General features: G+C 31.9%; 1 protein-coding gene and 1 long non-coding RNA gene across 3 annotated transcripts; both read left to right on the top strand.

Annotated features, from left to right (window-relative positions):
• Positions 1–5,046: 5,046 nt before the first annotated feature.
• Positions 5,047–13,565, top strand: LOC111716562 (G2/mitotic-specific cyclin-B3). Its single transcript, XM_023492049.1, has 11 exons — positions 5,047–5,133; positions 5,345–5,465; positions 6,402–6,475; positions 7,419–7,497; positions 7,855–7,937; positions 9,191–9,235; positions 10,445–10,495; positions 11,306–11,386; positions 11,924–11,980; positions 12,618–12,757; positions 13,482–13,565. The coding sequence occupies exons 1-11, from the start codon at positions 5,089–5,091 to the stop codon at positions 13,543–13,545; spliced, it is 840 nt and encodes a 279-aa protein (XP_023347817.1). The 5' UTR covers positions 5,047–5,088; the 3' UTR covers positions 13,546–13,565.
• A 412-nt stretch (positions 13,566–13,977) lies between these two features.
• LOC111716559 (uncharacterized) lies at positions 13,978–15,087 on the top strand. Of its 2 annotated transcripts, none has more exons than XR_002768530.1 (3): positions 13,978–14,016; positions 14,448–14,486; positions 14,953–15,087. It is a non-coding gene; the product is annotated as an uncharacterized LOC111716559 (long non-coding RNA). The 2 variants fall into 2 exon arrangements; XR_002768529.1 differs by lacking the exon at positions 13,978–14,016 and adding an exon at positions 14,228–14,292.
• The last annotated feature ends 2,763 nt before the right edge of the window (positions 15,088–17,850 follow it).

Below are 17,850 nucleotides of genomic sequence, written 5' to 3'. Positions count from 1 at the left end.
GCTTCCTTTCTTTTTCTAGCTTCCTTTCTTTTTCCAGCTTCCTTTCTTTTTCCAGCTTCCTTTCTTTTTCCAGCTTCCTTTCTTTTTCCAGCTATCTTTCTTTTTCCAGCTTCCTTTTTATCTAGCTTCTCTTCTTTTTCCAGTTTCCTTTCTTTTTCTAGCTTCCTTTCTTTTTCTAGCTTCCTTTCTTTTTCTAGCTTCCTTTCTTTTTCTAGCTTCCTTTCTTTTTCTAGCTTCCTTTCTTTTGCTAGCTTCCTTTCTTTTTCTACCTTCCTTTCTTATTTTGGCTTCCTTTCTTTTTCTAGCTTCCTTTCTTTTTCCAGCTTTCTTTCTTTTTTCCAGCTTTCTTTCTTTTTCCAGCTTTCTTTCTTTTTCCAGCTTCCTTCTTTTTATAGCTTCTTTTCTTTTTCCAGCTTCCTTTCTTTTTCCAGCTTCTTTTATTTTTCCAGCTTCCTTACTTTTTCCAGCTTCCTTTCTTTTTCCAGCTTCCTTTCTTTTTCCAGCTTCCTTTCTTTTTCCAACTTCCTTTCTTTTTCCAGCTTCCCTTCTTTTCCAGTTTCCTTTCTTTTTTTCCAGCTTCCTTTCTTTTTCCAGCTTCCTTTCTTTTTCCAGCTTCTTTACTTTTTCCAGCTTCCTTTCTTTTTCTAGCTTCCTTACTTTTTCCAGCTTCTTTTCTTTTTATCTTTCTTTATTTTTTAGGTTTTTTATTATACTAACTTTCTTTTTTTGTATCTTTCTTTCCTTTTCCAAGTTTTATTCTTTTTTGCTACATTCCTTCTTTTTTTTTCTTTGTAAACCGCTTATTCTAATTTTGTTCTAATTTTTTTCTAATTTTGTTCTAATTTTGTTCATATTCTGATTCCTTGTTTTACGTTAAAGTTCCAGTGAACCCATTTCATTACTTACTTTAAAATATTACTTTTTGTCCAATAACTTTAAACATAAATATTATTATTGTTATTTACTAATTTTGTTGAAAATAAAGATTTGATTTATTATATTTATTCACGTAGGGTTTTCAAAAGTTTTCTTTCTTATTTTTCAAACTTTGTCGCGAAAAATGAATTTTTCGAAAAGAAGCAAAAACGATTCGGAATTTCGTAAAATTTGTTTTTCTTAGAACGGAATGCGAAAAAATGTGAAATTTTGAATAGCTATCGATGTATAAAGAGAATTCACAATTGAAAATAATTAATTTTTCCGAGAGAGATAATAGATTACGTCTTCTCAACTAAATTTAGGAATGTCAATTACTTTTTCACATTGTGATGAATTTAGGATTGCAATTCAATTAAATTTTAGAATTGCGCCCCCCTTACAAACCTAGTTTTGATGCATCCTAAACAGGGGCGTACGAGGGGGGGGCCGCGCCCCCCCGCCCCCCTCTACGCGTGCCCCCCCTGAGAGGCTGAGGGGGGGCACCCATGGGGAAGGCTATTTTAATATTACATCTGCTTGCATTTCCCTTCCTTAGGCCAGACACAGTGGCGTACCTAGGGGGGTAGTAGTCCTCTTGCCCCCCCTGAGAGTTCCAGGCGGGGTCCTGCCCCCCCTGGAAAATACAAAATTAAAAGGAAACTATGCTTACGCGCGCACATTATGCCCCCCCCTAAACAAAAGCCCTCGTACGCCCCTGATCCTAAATTCAACAAAAAGTCGGTTGCAGAATATCACTAAAATTTATCAAATGAAATTAACAATTAACTTTAACATGCGTTGAAGAGTTTTGCCGATATCTCCTAAAAAGAACATTTATTTAGATTTTTATGGTTATAACTGATTATTTTACGATTAATTGTTTAACTTTTAAAAAGATTCGGAAAAAACATGTAATTTCTATTTGTTAAAAGTTTATAATTTTTAGAAAGGAAAGTGAATAAATTTTAAGAATTGAAAAATTAAAAACTAAAAAAAAATTTAGAAGAAAAAAAATTAAAAAATAAAGAAATTAAAGAAACCCGATAAATCATTAAGAAAAATTGGGTTTTTATATGTGTACCAGTATTATATTTTCTACAAAATGTTAGAAATTAAAGATGTCAGTTATTTGATATTATATTACGAACTAAATGATTTTCTTTCTTTTTCTAACATCGTAGATACTGGACATAAATAGAGGATAAGTGGTACAATAATTAAGTCTTGATGTGCTTGGATATGTACAGAAGTAGAGATGGGCATTGTTTCTGTGAAAGAACTAAATTTTTGATTAACAATGGTGTCTTTCAGAAATAAACGAAAGATGGACGAAAGACTTGGATCGTCCTGAGAAATTACAAAAATGATGTTCTTAAAAAACGAAGGATTTTAAATCGTTTAAATGAACGATTTCTATATAATTTGTTCAAACTAACTTAAAAAATGATCTTTTTTTAAAGAAACAAAAAAATTTTTGTTAAAAAACATTTTAAAAAATAGCGATATCAGATACACCTATATGTTTTCCTGCGGTAGAAATGCGCAATTGTCACTTTTGTAGAGAAATTACAATTGAAAATAATCAGTTTTTATACAGTGAAACCCTTAATAACGAATACATCGGAAGAATTTATCAAATGTCGTCTTGACAACTTTCAATGAGTTTTATATTACGTAAATTTCAATATTTGCGAAAATAAATAAATAGCCATGAATATATGGAAATAGTTTTAAAGAGCTCCATATTATCATTTAATTAAAAAAAAACTAAATATCTGCAACATTCCATTATTAGAAAGTGAAGAATACGACATTTGATGAATTCTTTCGATGTATTCGTTATTAAGGGTTCCACATGTATCTAATCCAAACTTGACTAGACAAACCTTAAAAGGTTCAGTTGTCAATCGGACATTATCATCTGATAGTACGCTTACGGTCCCTGTTTACCAGTAAAAAAAGGGATGCACTGTACGAACTACGTGTTATATAAGATATAGAGAGTTTTACTTTAAAGATGACAACTGAGAGATCTTTAACAGATACAGGGTTACGTGCAAAGGATGAGACATGTAAAGACGACCCATTCTGCATTTAATAGAGAATTTATATGGGTTACTATCTGATTAAGCATAGTAAACCAGTTTTGGCCGAGAAAGAGCCCTGAATGTGTAAGAAAACGGACCTATACATATTCCGTACAATCGTATCTGAAGAATCGTCTCGTTCATTGTCTAGGTAACCTTCTGTATCTAATGACAAATCTGACAAATGGAGCAAAATAGTAACTGACTTACAGTGTTCCACATGAAAAAAAGTACAAAAGACTACATTTATGATTTATTCTGCCCGATATTTGAATAATCTTTTATTCTTTCCCCTTGAGACTCTTTATTTATTATTTTATTCCAATTGCTTGTTTATTATTGACTTAATTTAACGGTATTTCGAAAGAATTATTTGACATGTTTAAAAAGACGACATCAGAAATTAAAAATATTTTCAGGGAAATGCAATGATTTCTATTTTTTGATCAATTTTTAAATAGATTGGATTTGATTGAATATATATTTTTTTCTATATTGTTTAATCATCAGTTAAAATTTTAGAAACATTAAGTGGCTTTCCCCCTGTTCTAGAAATTTCAGATGCTTACCGTTCAGGGCTGTTAAAAAAAACTATATTAAAATTAATTTTTTGAGTTAATGAAACATTTTATTGATCAAAAAAGGTTGATATTTATTTTAAAAATTATGTGAGAAATATTACCCCTGTTCGACCTGCGCCTGCGCAAATAACGGACATTTAAATTCAAACCGCGCATTTTCCTGTTTCATTCTTGAATGTTTTACTACAATATGAATCCTTCACATGTTAACGGTTTTCAGGATTTGTAAACACTAAACAAACATTTTTATTATTATAAATATATTATTTGTTTATTTCAAAAGCTAATTATTAGTTTTACTAAAATACTAAGAAATCCTGAGATAAACTTTCCTGTTAGTGTTAGTTAAATCTGACCTGGAAGTAATAATCGCCATTTTAAATCTCCATAATACCACAATTTTGTAATTTACAAAATTCTTAGTCTTGTTTTTTAATAATTTTGTGATGTCTATTGTCTAGGTAAAAATATGACCGGCGGCGGGAAGAGGAAAGCAGGAGAAGACGCAGAAAATATGGCGATCAGTAAACGAGCCGCACTCGGAGAAATTACNAAGAATTACATTTGATTTAAAATTATTATTGTCTTGCAGATTTTGTATACAGTTTTACACAGAACTTCAGAGACTCTGAAAGAAATAATAAAATGTCATTTTCTAAACCTACTGATAAGGGAATGCTGCAGATACTTAGTTTTTTAGTTAAATAGTTACATGGAGCTCTTATAAACTGTTTCCGAATATTTTATAGCTATTTCTTTTACAAATACCGAGATTTAGGTATATTAGTCTAAACCCCATTGAAAAAATGTCAGTTCTGGGTTGAATTGTATAAAGGTCGAAATTAATAAATATTGAGAAGTAGTTGAACTAGAAATGGATAGAGTTGCCAATGGTGCCGATAGCAGTAGCCGAGCTTGCCATACGTAATTCATCTACTTGTTGCTGTTTATTTCATCTACTTGTTGCTGTTTATTTCATAATTCATTTACTTGTTGCTGTTTATTTTATAATTCATCTACTTGTTGCTGTTTATTTTATAATTCATCTACTTGTTGCTGTTTTTATAATTCATCTACTTGTTGCTGTTTATTTTATAATTCATCTACTTGTTGCTGTTTATTTTATAATTCATCTACTTGTTGTTGTTTATTTTATAATTCATCTACTTGTTGCTGTTTATTTTATAATTCATCTACTTGTTGTTTATTTCATAATTCATCTACTTGTTGCTGTTTATTTCATAATTCATCTACTTGTTGCTGTTTATTTCATATTTCATCTACTTGTTGCTGTTTATTTCATATTTCATCTACTTGTTGCTGTTTATTTTATAATTTAATCATACTAACACTTCAACTTTTAAGTGAGACTTATATTCGCACCTTTACGAGAAAAAAAATGGTGCTCTATCCTGTATATTTTGGGACCTAAAAATGATTGAATATCTGTTGAAACTAAAATTAATTTAGGCGGAGGTAATGCATCAAATCTGAAGAACCAGATGAAAAAAGGACTGACTAACATTGTCGCTAAAGGAGGACTTAAGGTATAAATTCATGACGGTTGGGTAAGGAGGTTCCCTCTTCTCAGAACTAATTTTTTCATCTTTGTATGGAATGTTTGCATGGGGCGAACAAAGTAGAAATAAAAACTTGCCTGTCATTTTTTCCCTACTGATAGGTTGATTGACTGATATATTGATTCATTGATTCATTGGTTAATTGGTGTATTGGTGCATTCATGCATTCATGCATTAGGTCCGGGAGACTAAGACAAGCATGCTGCGACAAAGTTTCCGGAAGAAAACTGATAAAACTGAGAAGATTGAGAGTAAAGAAGAGAATAAGACTGAAAACAAGGCGGAGAAGAGCATCGAAGGTAATTAATACAGCTTTGTTGTAGACTTCTTATAAATGACTGTAAGTGTAATTTAATGTGACTCTCCGTGCAAATAAAGCAAAAAGTGTTGATTTCTGTGAATTACTCCATTATTTCTTACAAGCAAGAAATGCTAAAGTCACAAATGCAGAGAAACCGCTAATAATAATGAATGGTTAAAAGTCAAAAACATCTAATTAACTCTTGTTCAAACAAAAGCTTTTAAGGGTACTTTAGTAAATCGGACATTGCCATTTTTGCATTGAGGGTCTCTTAAAATTACCCTTACAGCCCTTCTTTTGAGTCCAGATTAATATTTTGTGCTATGGTTTTGTTACAGTAACAAAACCAAACTTCAGCACAAGATTCGTTATGGATGATTTCTAAACAGTTGATGCCATAGTTGTCATGCCATAGGCATAGGATACATATCAGCAATTTATATAAGGGGTTATATCCGGAGTATCATAAGCATATGCATTCCTTGATATTTCTTTAAAAAGAATAAGTTGAGGAAAGCAGTGCTTAGGAACCATTCAATTTTGATGCGGATCCGCACTGGGAAAAAATAGATCTGGAGCCAAGTCATGAACATTTCTTCAAGATTTACTTAAGTTTAAAAAAGCAAAATTGTCAACTTACTTTTCTTCTTTTTTTCGCTTATTTTTATGCTAAAACTTTTTGAACCATCTAGAGACCAGGAAATTTTTATAATCTCTCTTTTTTTTTGAACAGTTCAGATTTGGGGTTTGAGATAATAAAAGTTTTTTTTCATTTTTTTTTTTAAATTTTGCCCCATGGGGATCTGCATATGTTTCCGGATCCAGGAGGTCAAAATCTTTCGGATCTAACGGATCAGGATCCTAAGCACTGATTGAAAGAAAAAATTGATTATGAAACAAAAAACTCAAATTCATGAGGAATATTTTTTTTTAGAAAATCTTTCGAGTTCCTCCGAGGAACTACTGGTTTGCGAACTAGACTCCTCTCCCAACAACACGGTGAGACAGGTTAAACTTTTATTTAAATTTTAATTGTCTCTTTCAGATCTGTGAGCATTTTTACTGTGTACAATATAAAATAAGGACAGCAAAATTCGTTCGAGGATTTTCAAAATTTGACAAATCTCAAATTTTGTAATTTTGAGCATTTACAAACCTTCCCTGCGGTCATATGAGCAGTTCAGCCGTTTTGACGTTTATTGGACACTAATAAACAGATAGACAGACAAGCAAAGTATTTAAACAGGATATAGATATTAATGTTTATAATTGCAAATTCGGGTCCGTCCTAGTATACGATTTTTGGACCCCCCCCCCCCCCTCCTATCAATTTTGTACATGACCACTTATTTTTCAGCAAATTTGTTATTTTTTATTTTTTTTTATTATTTATGGTTAGTTTAGGTTAAGACACTTTCTGGGCCGAGCGCTGCGGCCACGGGTTATGTCAAGTTATGACACTTTCTTTATTTAGGGTTAGGTTAGGTTAAGACAAGACACTTTCTGGGCCGAGCGCTGCGGCTAGGACATGCTAGGGGGCCGAGTGCTGCGGCTACGGGTTAGGTTAAGTTAAGACACTTTCCGGGCCGAGCGCTGCGGCTAGGACAGGCTAGGGGGCCGAGTGCTGCGGCCACATGTCTTACATTAAAGATCCATGTACAAAATTGATAGGATGGGGGGGGGGCGTGGTCCAAAAATCGTATACTAGGAAATTACCCAAATTCTAATTATTTTCATATGTGCTTTCTCTTAGCTACTGCAGTAAAACATATGCCAATTATCCCAATTAAAAACCTTGTAAAACGACTATATGTTCTACATTACTGATCTGATAAAACTTTCAAAACTTATTTTTTCATCCATTTCAACTTTTTTCGTATATCACTAAATGTCTAATAATCTTCTTTTTTTCAAACTAATCATTAGCAAACTTTTAAATAATTTGTTAAAGGTATCCTCCGGACCCCCGACTGAAGAAATACCTCAGGATTTTAAAATTATCTCCCCACCAAGGAAAACTCCACCTGAAGGTATGTTTTTAGTTTTCAGAGTTGGAAACTTATAAATGAAGTCAAGTGGTGAAAACTTATAAATTCTTAATTTTTGGATCAAACAAACTAGCTCACTAATTCACACACGCTAGTTCATTAAATTACACTATAGACTCACACTATTTTTCTAACTGATACACGTACTAGCACAATAATGTGCACACAGTAGCTTACTAGCTATTAACTCACTCATACACTAATTAATTAAACTACTAACTCACTCACCCAGTCACCCATAGCTCATTCACTATAGCATAAAACCGCTGATAAGTCATTCGTTTTGTCAATTGTTCAAAATACCTAGACTCTAAAACATATGAAGAATAACACTTTTAGGCGTTGTTGATTTTGACCTCGAGACTTATGGAGACCCATCCCAGCATGCGGAATACGTTCTTCAGACCTTCCAATATTACAAGGTATTATTATTATCAATCAACCTACAGACAAAGTAAAACGACCTGTAGGTTATAATACAATGAAAACAGGGTTGAGCCATCCCACTTGCCCTGGTCAAAATGGGATCTAGTGGTTCAGATCTGGCCTGAATTTTCTAGGTATGCTGGGACCTAAACTTTGAAATTGAAATAATTTCACCCACGTGGACAAAGTTGAACCACTTTAATTCATCTTTAACCGCCACAGAAGAGTAGTTCATCTACGTCTACATAGTTCAACCACTTCTCGCTATTCATCAAGGCTTTTTGTTTTCAAGAAGTAACTCCGGGAGGGATGAGTTTTGATTTATAGAGACCTAAAGGAATTGCGACTTAAAAGATTTTTCATGATCTGAGAGTTACTTTTAAAATCATGTATTCCTGTTTCGAGGATTTTTGATAATGAAGACATCATTTTCAATTTTTCCAGGAATGTTTAAAAATCAAGCGCCAGCGAAATATTATTTTTAAAAAAATATTATGAAATATTAACTATTTAAGAATGCGTCGAAAAATTATCGATGATTATTGTTTGTAATATCTGAATGATTTGTTTGGAATTAAATTGATCATTTTACGATCCGAGTGTACCTTTTTTACGATAATTTTACGATCCGAGTTGCAGGGTGGCCAAAATGTACGGACTGTACGGATTGTTCGGATTGTACGGATTGATTTTTTTTAACCCTAAAATTGTACGGATTGTACGGATTGTACGGATTTGTTTTCAAATTGTACGGATTGTACGGATTTTTTAAAAAAAAAATTGTACGGATTGTACGGATTGTTTTTCGAAAATTGTACGGATTGTACGGATTTCTTCTGAAAATGTACGGATTTTTGTACGGATGGGTTCAAAAAAGTTTTGGCCACCCTGGAGTTGACTGTTGCAACTTTCCGAATTTGTATGGACGCTGTGTTCTTCGGTGTGAGTCGTTTTTAACAATTTTCTCCTTATAAACGCAACAGATAGAAGTAAGATTAGTAGCGATCAAAAGCGCTTATTTTTCGCCGTAAGCCTATACCCCCTTTCATTTTTTGCAAACACTCCCTTTCATATTTTTAGCGGAACACAAGAACACAAGATCATGGACTTGTATAGCTAAGTTTTTAGATTAGCGGGATTCAATCAAAATTGCTGCTTACCAGATTTTTTAAAAGGAAAAAGGCCAGAGGGGTAAAAAAATAAATTTTAAATTTTTCTCAACTTTTGAATACACTTTTATCTGTTTTAGGACCGTGAGCCATTGTTCAAGATTCCTGATTATATTTCAGCCCAGGTATTTTAAGCAATTTTAACAGTATTAAAGGGACTGTAAGCGTAACTTGAAGTGACCCTCCATGCAACGATGGCATGGCCCGATTCACAACTCTCAGTACACATAAAAGACTTCGTCTGGTCACCAATTTGTAATAAATTGTCGATTTTCTAGGTTTAAAACTGTTTTCCTGGAGAAGAAATGCGCGCATGTCACTTTTGTAGAGTAAACATCTTTATCTAATTCATACTTTATCAGACAACAGAGAAACCACAAATGAAAATAAACGGTTTAAAGAAACAAAAACATTGATATCTAATTTATACTTGATCAGACTAAGCAATCAAGGATACCGTTGTAAATCGGGCATTGTCATCTTTTGATGTAGGGTCACTTAAATACACGCTTTAAAGGAAGAACAAAGCTGGCAATCTTGTCACAATTTTCTGAGTTTTTTTCTGCATATTAATTCAAAATAAAGATCTAATTATAAGTTTAAGATATAAAGAAGGATATATGAAAACTACCAACCCAACTGTTTCTGTTGTGGGTACCACAATATTAATTACATTATGTACAAAAATGTTTTAAATTACACTATTTTTTACTAGATACTTATTAAACTTGTTGTGCAAACCCATTTGTCATAATTTATAATTAATGGTAATTTTTAAAAATTAAATAGATTCTAGTGCAATAGATGGCAACGTAGAATTTGTACACTCTCAGTACAGTTGTATTCTGTCGTCACAAGTGTCAATTCAGTTTTGGTGTCCGACAAAGTGCTTTTCTTACAGTAAAATAAGTGCCATTTTATGTGTTCTTTAGTTTCTGTTTTTACACTTTTTTATTTAATCTTGGAAAGCATGGCAACTAATGTCAGACAATTTCGTTTTTCTTGTTATATTTGACACTTGTGACGTCCTGTATAATTGGTTCATTTCTCTGTTGCCACCTATTGTGCTTGATAATCTATTTGGTAAAAATATTAACATCAAATACTTTAATTACTTGAATGTCGTCATTCTAGTCAAAAGATTCATGGATTGGATATCACTAAAATACTACATCAAGTAAATGTTACAAAGTACACATACTAACTAATTTACTAAATACGACAACTATAAGAAGGAACTTCTGTTTTCTTATTTATATATCATAATTATAAATAATATTGTAGTTTTAAACTCACACAGGAAGTATTAATTTAAACCATTTAATTATTTCTAGAAGGAACTCACTGAGCCCATGCGAGCTATTCTTGTTGATTGGTTGGTTGAGGTAAGGTTATTCTTAATCTCAAAACCCTCCCTCCCAACCATATGACAGTAAATACAACAGCTATAATACAGCAATATGAGTGAAAATAGAAAATGTTTAAACTTTCTTTTTTAGTTTTCGTCTCATTCTTTTCATTTTTACCCTTTTCTGCGATACGGTACGGTTACCAATGCAAAAAAAAAAATTATTTATTTTGAAATTTAAAGTTCTCTAAGAAGTGTAGTAGACGTCCTGTTCCATCGCTTGTTGAAGATTTTCTAGTTTTTCTCTTGTAATCTTTCTCTTCGAGGATATACATTTTTTGATGTTTAAAAAATCTATCATCAACAGCATCCGCAACATTTTAGCTTCCTGGATTAAAATATCAACAAAAAACTGCAAAAGCAAAAACAAAACCCAAATCTGGACTGTTGAAACAAAAAGAGATTATCGAACAAAAATTCTTATTTTTAGTATGAATTTAAGCGTAAAAAAAGGAATAAAATTTCTTAAATTTCTTCTTTTGTTAAAAAATCAGTAAATCTTAGACATGTTTATGACCTGAGCTGAAAACTTTAGAATGGGATATCCTTAATGCCGATCGCTTAATTAATCTGGAGATTAATAACAAGCATTATTTAATTTGGAGATTAAGAAAAAGAGGAGATCAAGCATTGATCTCGATATCCACCATTCTAAAGTTTTCAGCTCTGGATCTCTAGTTTTTTTTTGTAATTTCTCATATCGTGGATTTACATGTTATGATATCCCGCATTCTCAGTGTTGATGATAAAGAATCTGTCTTGAACAATGAACAGTATGATTGTCTAGGTCCAGGAGAGTTTTGAACTGAACCACGAGACTCTGTACACTGCTGTAAAATTAACAGACCTTTATCTTTCTAAGAAACAGGTAACTCAAGTTGAAGTACCCAGGGTTTCCCATTGGATTTTAAAATGAACTTGGGGGGGAAAAAGAAAATAATTTAAATAGAAATATTTAAGCCTGTTGCCCCAATAGTACCCCCAATACCCAATGGGTTTACTTAACAAAAAATTCAGCCAATTTGATCTAGTATAGTTAATCGTTATGATTCGTCTTTTTTTTTGTTATGCTATAAGGTCGAAATTTGGCATAGTAAAAGAAAAGCTTAGTTTAAAATTGTTGATTGTAATCAGAAAACAGAAGTTGAGTTTATTCCATGAGAAGAGTTGTATATTGTACAATGTACATCTTCACAATAAATTATCTGAGGTGACCGGCGTCGCCCATGAAATTTGAACCTAAAAATAGATTAAATTTTCACCAAATATTCGAATTTTTATATCCTTTGTCACACTTTTGGGTAGCTCAAGGGTTCCCTGAAATGGTTTACCCAATTTGGTGCAGCCTATTGGCCAGCGATAGCTTACATTTATAATTGATATAATAATGATATTTTTGTTCTAGGTGAAGAAGGAAGATTTACAGTTAGTTGGAGCTACAGCCTGTCTGATTGCAAGCAAGGTGAATAATGATTACAACAATATATCAAATAATGTAATTTTTGTAAACGCTTTACAAACAATTGTTTATTCTGGAAACTTCTAGATATTTCTCTTTAAATATAAACGTATCCCTCCAATGGTTGATATATTGATCTATATATTAGGTTGATAAATGTATCTTCCAATGGTTGATATATTGATCTATATATTAAGTTGATAAACTTATTCCTCCAATGGTTGATATATTGATCTATATATTAGGTTGATAAACGTATCCCTCCAATGGTTGATATATTGATGTATACATTAGGTTGATGAACGTATTCCTCCAATGGTTGATATATTGATCTATATATTAGGTTGATGAACAAATCCCTCCAATGGTTGATATATTGATCTATACATTATTAGGTTGATGAACGCATCCCTCTAATGGTTAATATATTGATCTATACATCAGGTTGATTAACGTATCCCTCCAATGGTTGATATATTGATCTATACATTAAGTTGATGAACGTATCCCTCCAATGGTTGATATATTGATCTATACATTAGGTTGGTGAACGTATTCCTCCAATGGTTGATATATTGATCTATACATTAGGTTGATGAACGTATCCCTCCAATGGTTGATATATTGATCTATATATTAGGTTGATGAACGTATTCCTCCAATGGTTGATGATTTCCTGTATGTATGTGACGATGCCTACACAAGGGACCAGATCATGAGACTGGAGAGGAAGATGCTGAGCGTGGTCGGGTTCGATCTAGGATTCTCCCTCTCATACAGGTACAGAATATACAGGAATATTTTTCGTTAAAACCATCTTCTTTTTCAGCCCTTTTTTCCAAAATTTAATTGCGGTCTATTGCTTACTTGAGAAAAATAAATACTTCAAATTTTTTTCTTATTTGGAAATAATTTACCTTATTAACCGTTTTTACCTTTTTGTTTAATTTTTTCATGCTGTCAAGTTTTAGCGTAAATCAAATTTATCAAAATTGGATTTGATTGCTAACTTGGGGAAAATAAATTATTTAATTAATTATATTCCGATTTTTTTCTTAAACTTCTTTTGAAATAATTTATCTTTTACCTCTTTTATTTGGGGGGGGGGGGCATATATTATAAATACTTCTCTTTAGGTTGTAAAGTTTGGACTTAAATAATTTTTCTTGCACGTTTTGGCATCAATTTACTCAAAATGATGTGGATGTCAATTTCACAGTGCCCTAGACCCCTTTATCTGTCTAGTATTGTGGAAATTTATCAGGTTTCAAATTCATAAACATTGATATCTAATTCATACTTGATCAGACAAAGCTTCTAAGGTTACCATTGTTAATCGGACATTGCTATGTTTACATGGAGCGACTCTTAAAAGTATGATTACAGTCCCTGAGATTACAGTCCCTGAAATTACAGTCCCTGAGATTACAGTCCCTGAGATTACAGTCTCTGAGATTACAGTCCCTGAGGTTACTGGATGAAAAATTAATAATTAAAATTTCAGGTTTCTCCGAAGATATGGCAGAGTATGCAAAGTAACCATGCCTGTACTTACTCTAGCGAGGTAAAAAAAAACCTGTCAATTTTCTTAAATTCTTAGATCACATATCTGAACATTTCTTGTAATATAAAAAAAATTCGCTAATTCTATGATATCGTTCAAATTCAAATTCTGATATTTTTTCACATTCTGACATTTCCTTCAGTTTCAAATTTTGACAAACAGGGTTATTCACAAAGGATGAGATTGTACTAACGACTTAAAACTCGTGAAATATGACGATCTCAAGTGTTTTATAAGTCTTAATTGAAAAAGAAAGAAAAGGTTTATAGTTTCACTTTCAGGTAATCATAAATATAAGGAAACATAAGTTCCGTACAGTCGTCTTTGAAGTCTCATCCTTTTTGGGTAATCCTGTAATTCTCAGAGATCCTTTTCTTATTCTCAGATATTTTAAACAAAGAGAGTAGAATATATTAGAGAGGAATTTACTCGAAAAATTCATAAACTCCTAGATATGCTCAATAAACCACACAAGGTAATATATAGCAGGTTTACACTCCCTCAGATCATAAACTCCTAGATATGCTCAATAAACCACACAAGGTAATATACAGCTTGCAGGTTTACCCTTCCTCAGATCATAAACTACTAGATATGCTCAATAAACCACACAAGGTAATATACAGCATGTATACCCTCCCTCAGATCATAAACTCCTAGATATGCTCAATAAACCAAACAAGGTAATATACAGCAGGTTTACCCTCCCTCAGATCATAAACTCCTAGATATGCTCAATAAACCACACAAGGTAATATACAGCAGGTTTACCCTCCCTCAGATCATAAACTCCTAGATATGCTCAATAAAACCACAAGCGGTTATACCAATATAGGCCATTACAAAATAGTTCTGAATTATATCTAGAAATTATCTAGAAAACTAATTGTTTTTTTATTTGTCTAGGAGAACCTGAAAACTGTCAGAAGCAAATACAGCCATAAGGTAGATTTTTATTCATTATACAGGGTTACCCATAAGGCATAAAGAATGAGATTTCAAAGACTTTAGGCGAGTGACATCAGTGCAAGTTTTTTTAAACACATTTTAACTAGTTTACCCCACAATTTATTTACTTTTTTCTATAAAAATCTTCTGTTTATCCCAAATTCAGTAAAAAAAAATCCTTTAAAATTTCATTTTCGCTTCGCGCAAACATACCTAACAAATGGAATAAAATATTTTTGTATTTGGTATTTCACTCCATCTAGTAGAGATTAATTTAACTTATTACCATATATTTAACTCCATCTAGTGGAGATTTATTTAACTTATTACCATATATTTAACTCCATAAAGTGGAGATTTATTTAACTTAGTACCACATATTTAACTCAATTGAGCGGTGATTTATTTAACTTTTTACAATGTATGTCTCCATATAGCGGTGATTTATTTAACTATGTTTCAGGTGTTCCACGAGGTGGCTACTATCCCCCTGCCAACGACAGTGTCTATGGAATAGACGTAATAACGACAAACTTGTAAATATTTTGACTATTATAGATGATTCATGTTCCTCATTCATAACATGCAAATAATTTAATTCTATATGAATAAAATCCCGGAAAAGTAACTGACATTTATGAAAATTAAAAATGTACATTAAAAATCGTACCAAACTTAGTAAATTATCTGAACTCAAATTAGATGATTTAAGGTTCATAGCATTAAATTTAAGCTAAATTGTTCTTTTTGTATTTTAAATTGTAGTTGTAGATGTCTCTGTTGTATTGTTTACTTATAAATTATTTTTGAAATAAATTCTGTATATATTTAATGGCATATATTTGTTGACAAAATCGGTTTTAAGGGGGATATCTTTGTATTTGTTAACTTTTTCTTATACAAAAAGTGATACAGGATGTCCCGCGAAAAATGACAGTGAGTGAATAGTTTAAACTTCTTCCAAAACTTGCTTTTTGATTCCAAAGAGAATATTGAAAAGTATTATATGGCAGTCATAAAACAGTAAAATTGATTCTAAGGTAAAATATATTAAAGTTCAGAGTTTTATAATAAAATAAACTGCAAGCGCAAAAAAGTCTTAAATACAGGGTTACCCACAAAGGATGTAAAGCTGTAAAGACGACCTAAAATATGTTAGTGTTAAGATTAAATCAAGTCCTCGGAATGAATTAAAGTTGTTTAATGCATGCCTTTTTCTTGATTTGACAAAGAAAGAAACAAGCCAACAGTTCCAGGGATATGGAAAGAGACATTCTCTCGCCCGAAAAAGTTCTACAATTTACAAAACGAATTTTACTTAAAATAAATCTCAATAGATTAAATTTAAATAACAAAAATGTTGCTACTTAGCGGATTATGGAAGTGACTGTCTTCGATTTGGCTGAAATTTTTACACCGCTAAATGTTTAAAAAAAAACATCAAGACAAAATTTTGGTCGGAATTTTGAAAAAATTGACAATAATTAAGAGATTTTTTTGGATTTGAACAAAAAGTCAAAATTTTTACTAACTTAAAATCAACAGACGTGAAACTACAATTTTTGTAAAAATTTTATTTTCGAAATATTTAGGGGTTAAAAAAACTTGAAAAATATTAAATTTTAAAAACATCGTAGCCGCTTTCAATACATTTGTTGATAGTTCTCTAACTGTGGGCTCAGTTAGCTGTACTGTACACTTACAACTGTTTACTGAAATTGATTATTGATATACTATAGGTAAGGCTATGGAATCAACTTATAATAAAGAAATATGAAGTACGCTCTCGGTATAGTTTATGGCTTATAAAATTAGGATTAGCGTACATCATCACTCTACATACTATAACCTCGTTGGGCTTAACACTATTATAGCGGTTTAAAAAAATCTAAAATAATTATGTTTCCACATACATATGATATGTCTAAAGTCTGGTTACTCAAGAAATCTATTCTTGAGTTCAAACATACGTTTAGGACTACTTTGTCGCCGTCATTGTAGGGCTTTATATTGTTATGACGGCTCATGCACTCCTCAGATATATGCATTATAATTAGGTGCAAAATTGTCGGATAGCTGCAAGATTCTCAAAAATGAACAGATAGACAACGGAATAACCCTTATATCAAAACCGTATAATGCAGAGAAACTCTTTATTTCCTAAGAAAATGAAATGGATAATAACATGTAAATTATTACAAAGTTTTATAATTTTATAATGAAAAGATTCTTACGATCTAATAATTGATATGAAGGTTTAAACTGTCGGGGAGTCCTAAGACGTTTTTATATATTTAAACTTCTGAAAAGAATGACAATTAATTGTTAACGAAAGTCACTAATTCTTTATATGAAAATATTCTGTTACCGGAGAACTAAGAAAATGGGGGTAAAAATTATTTGGTTTGGTGTCTCCGAAAGGGGATTTCAAGTTAAAGACGACGTTACATGGATGGACGGTCTTATAGTTAATGGTTGACAAAAATACATTCAAAACAATTGTCCATAGTTTTGATACGGAACAGGGCGAGTACTCAAGAAGTACTTAAGCAGCAAACATTGGTATACATAAAAACATATTTTTATAATAATTACAATGTAATCTTACTTTATATTTGTACCCTGTGTGTGCTAATCTATATTGTTCAATGACAGTTTATTTTTACCTGTACCAATATACCTAAATATATTTAGCTGGATATATGACTCTGTACCATTATACCTAAATATATTTAGTTGGATATATGACTCTGAATACGAGGGGTTGTACAATCAATAGAGCTTAAGTGTGAGTTAGAGAATACTTTGAGAACGCTTTTGGAGTTTTGGCATTGTTACAGTCTAAAGCCGTTCAGATTGTTTAAAAGACAGTTTTGACTTTATAAATGGATTTCTCAGGCCTGAAGTGACAATGAATAAGATATCGTCTTTAAAACAGTAAAAATGTTACCGTTGCTTCACAATTTTTTTGCTGCAAACTACAAATAAATGAGACAAAATAAAAAAAAGAACATTTTATCATTCAAAGTTGTGAATCGGACATGCCGTTCAGGTCACTTACAGTTACGTGGACAATATCCTAAAAGTATCTGAAACATATATGAAGATCTCTTTCCGAATATATAATCTTTCATGTTCCAACATTTAAAGCTTTTCAACCTGTTCCTGATGTTTAAATTAAAGGGACTGATGAGCGCAACTTCCATCGACACTCCGCGTGCAAAAATGCACGATTCACAACCGTACCCTTGTCATTGTTCTAGATTTGTAAATGTTTATTATACTAATAATTCTTTTATGCTTTTCTGCAGTTGAAATTTGCAAGTCACTTTTGTAGAGAGACAACAATCGAAAATAATCT

This window comes from Eurytemora carolleeae, unplaced genomic scaffold (assembly GCF_000591075.1).
Source record: "Eurytemora carolleeae unplaced genomic scaffold, Eaff_2.0 scaffold1624, whole genome shotgun sequence".
Taxonomy (NCBI): Eukaryota; Metazoa; Arthropoda; class Copepoda; order Calanoida; family Temoridae; genus Eurytemora; species Eurytemora carolleeae.
Note: the sequence above shows the minus strand (reverse complement) of the source record. Positions and strands in the feature narration are given on the sequence as shown.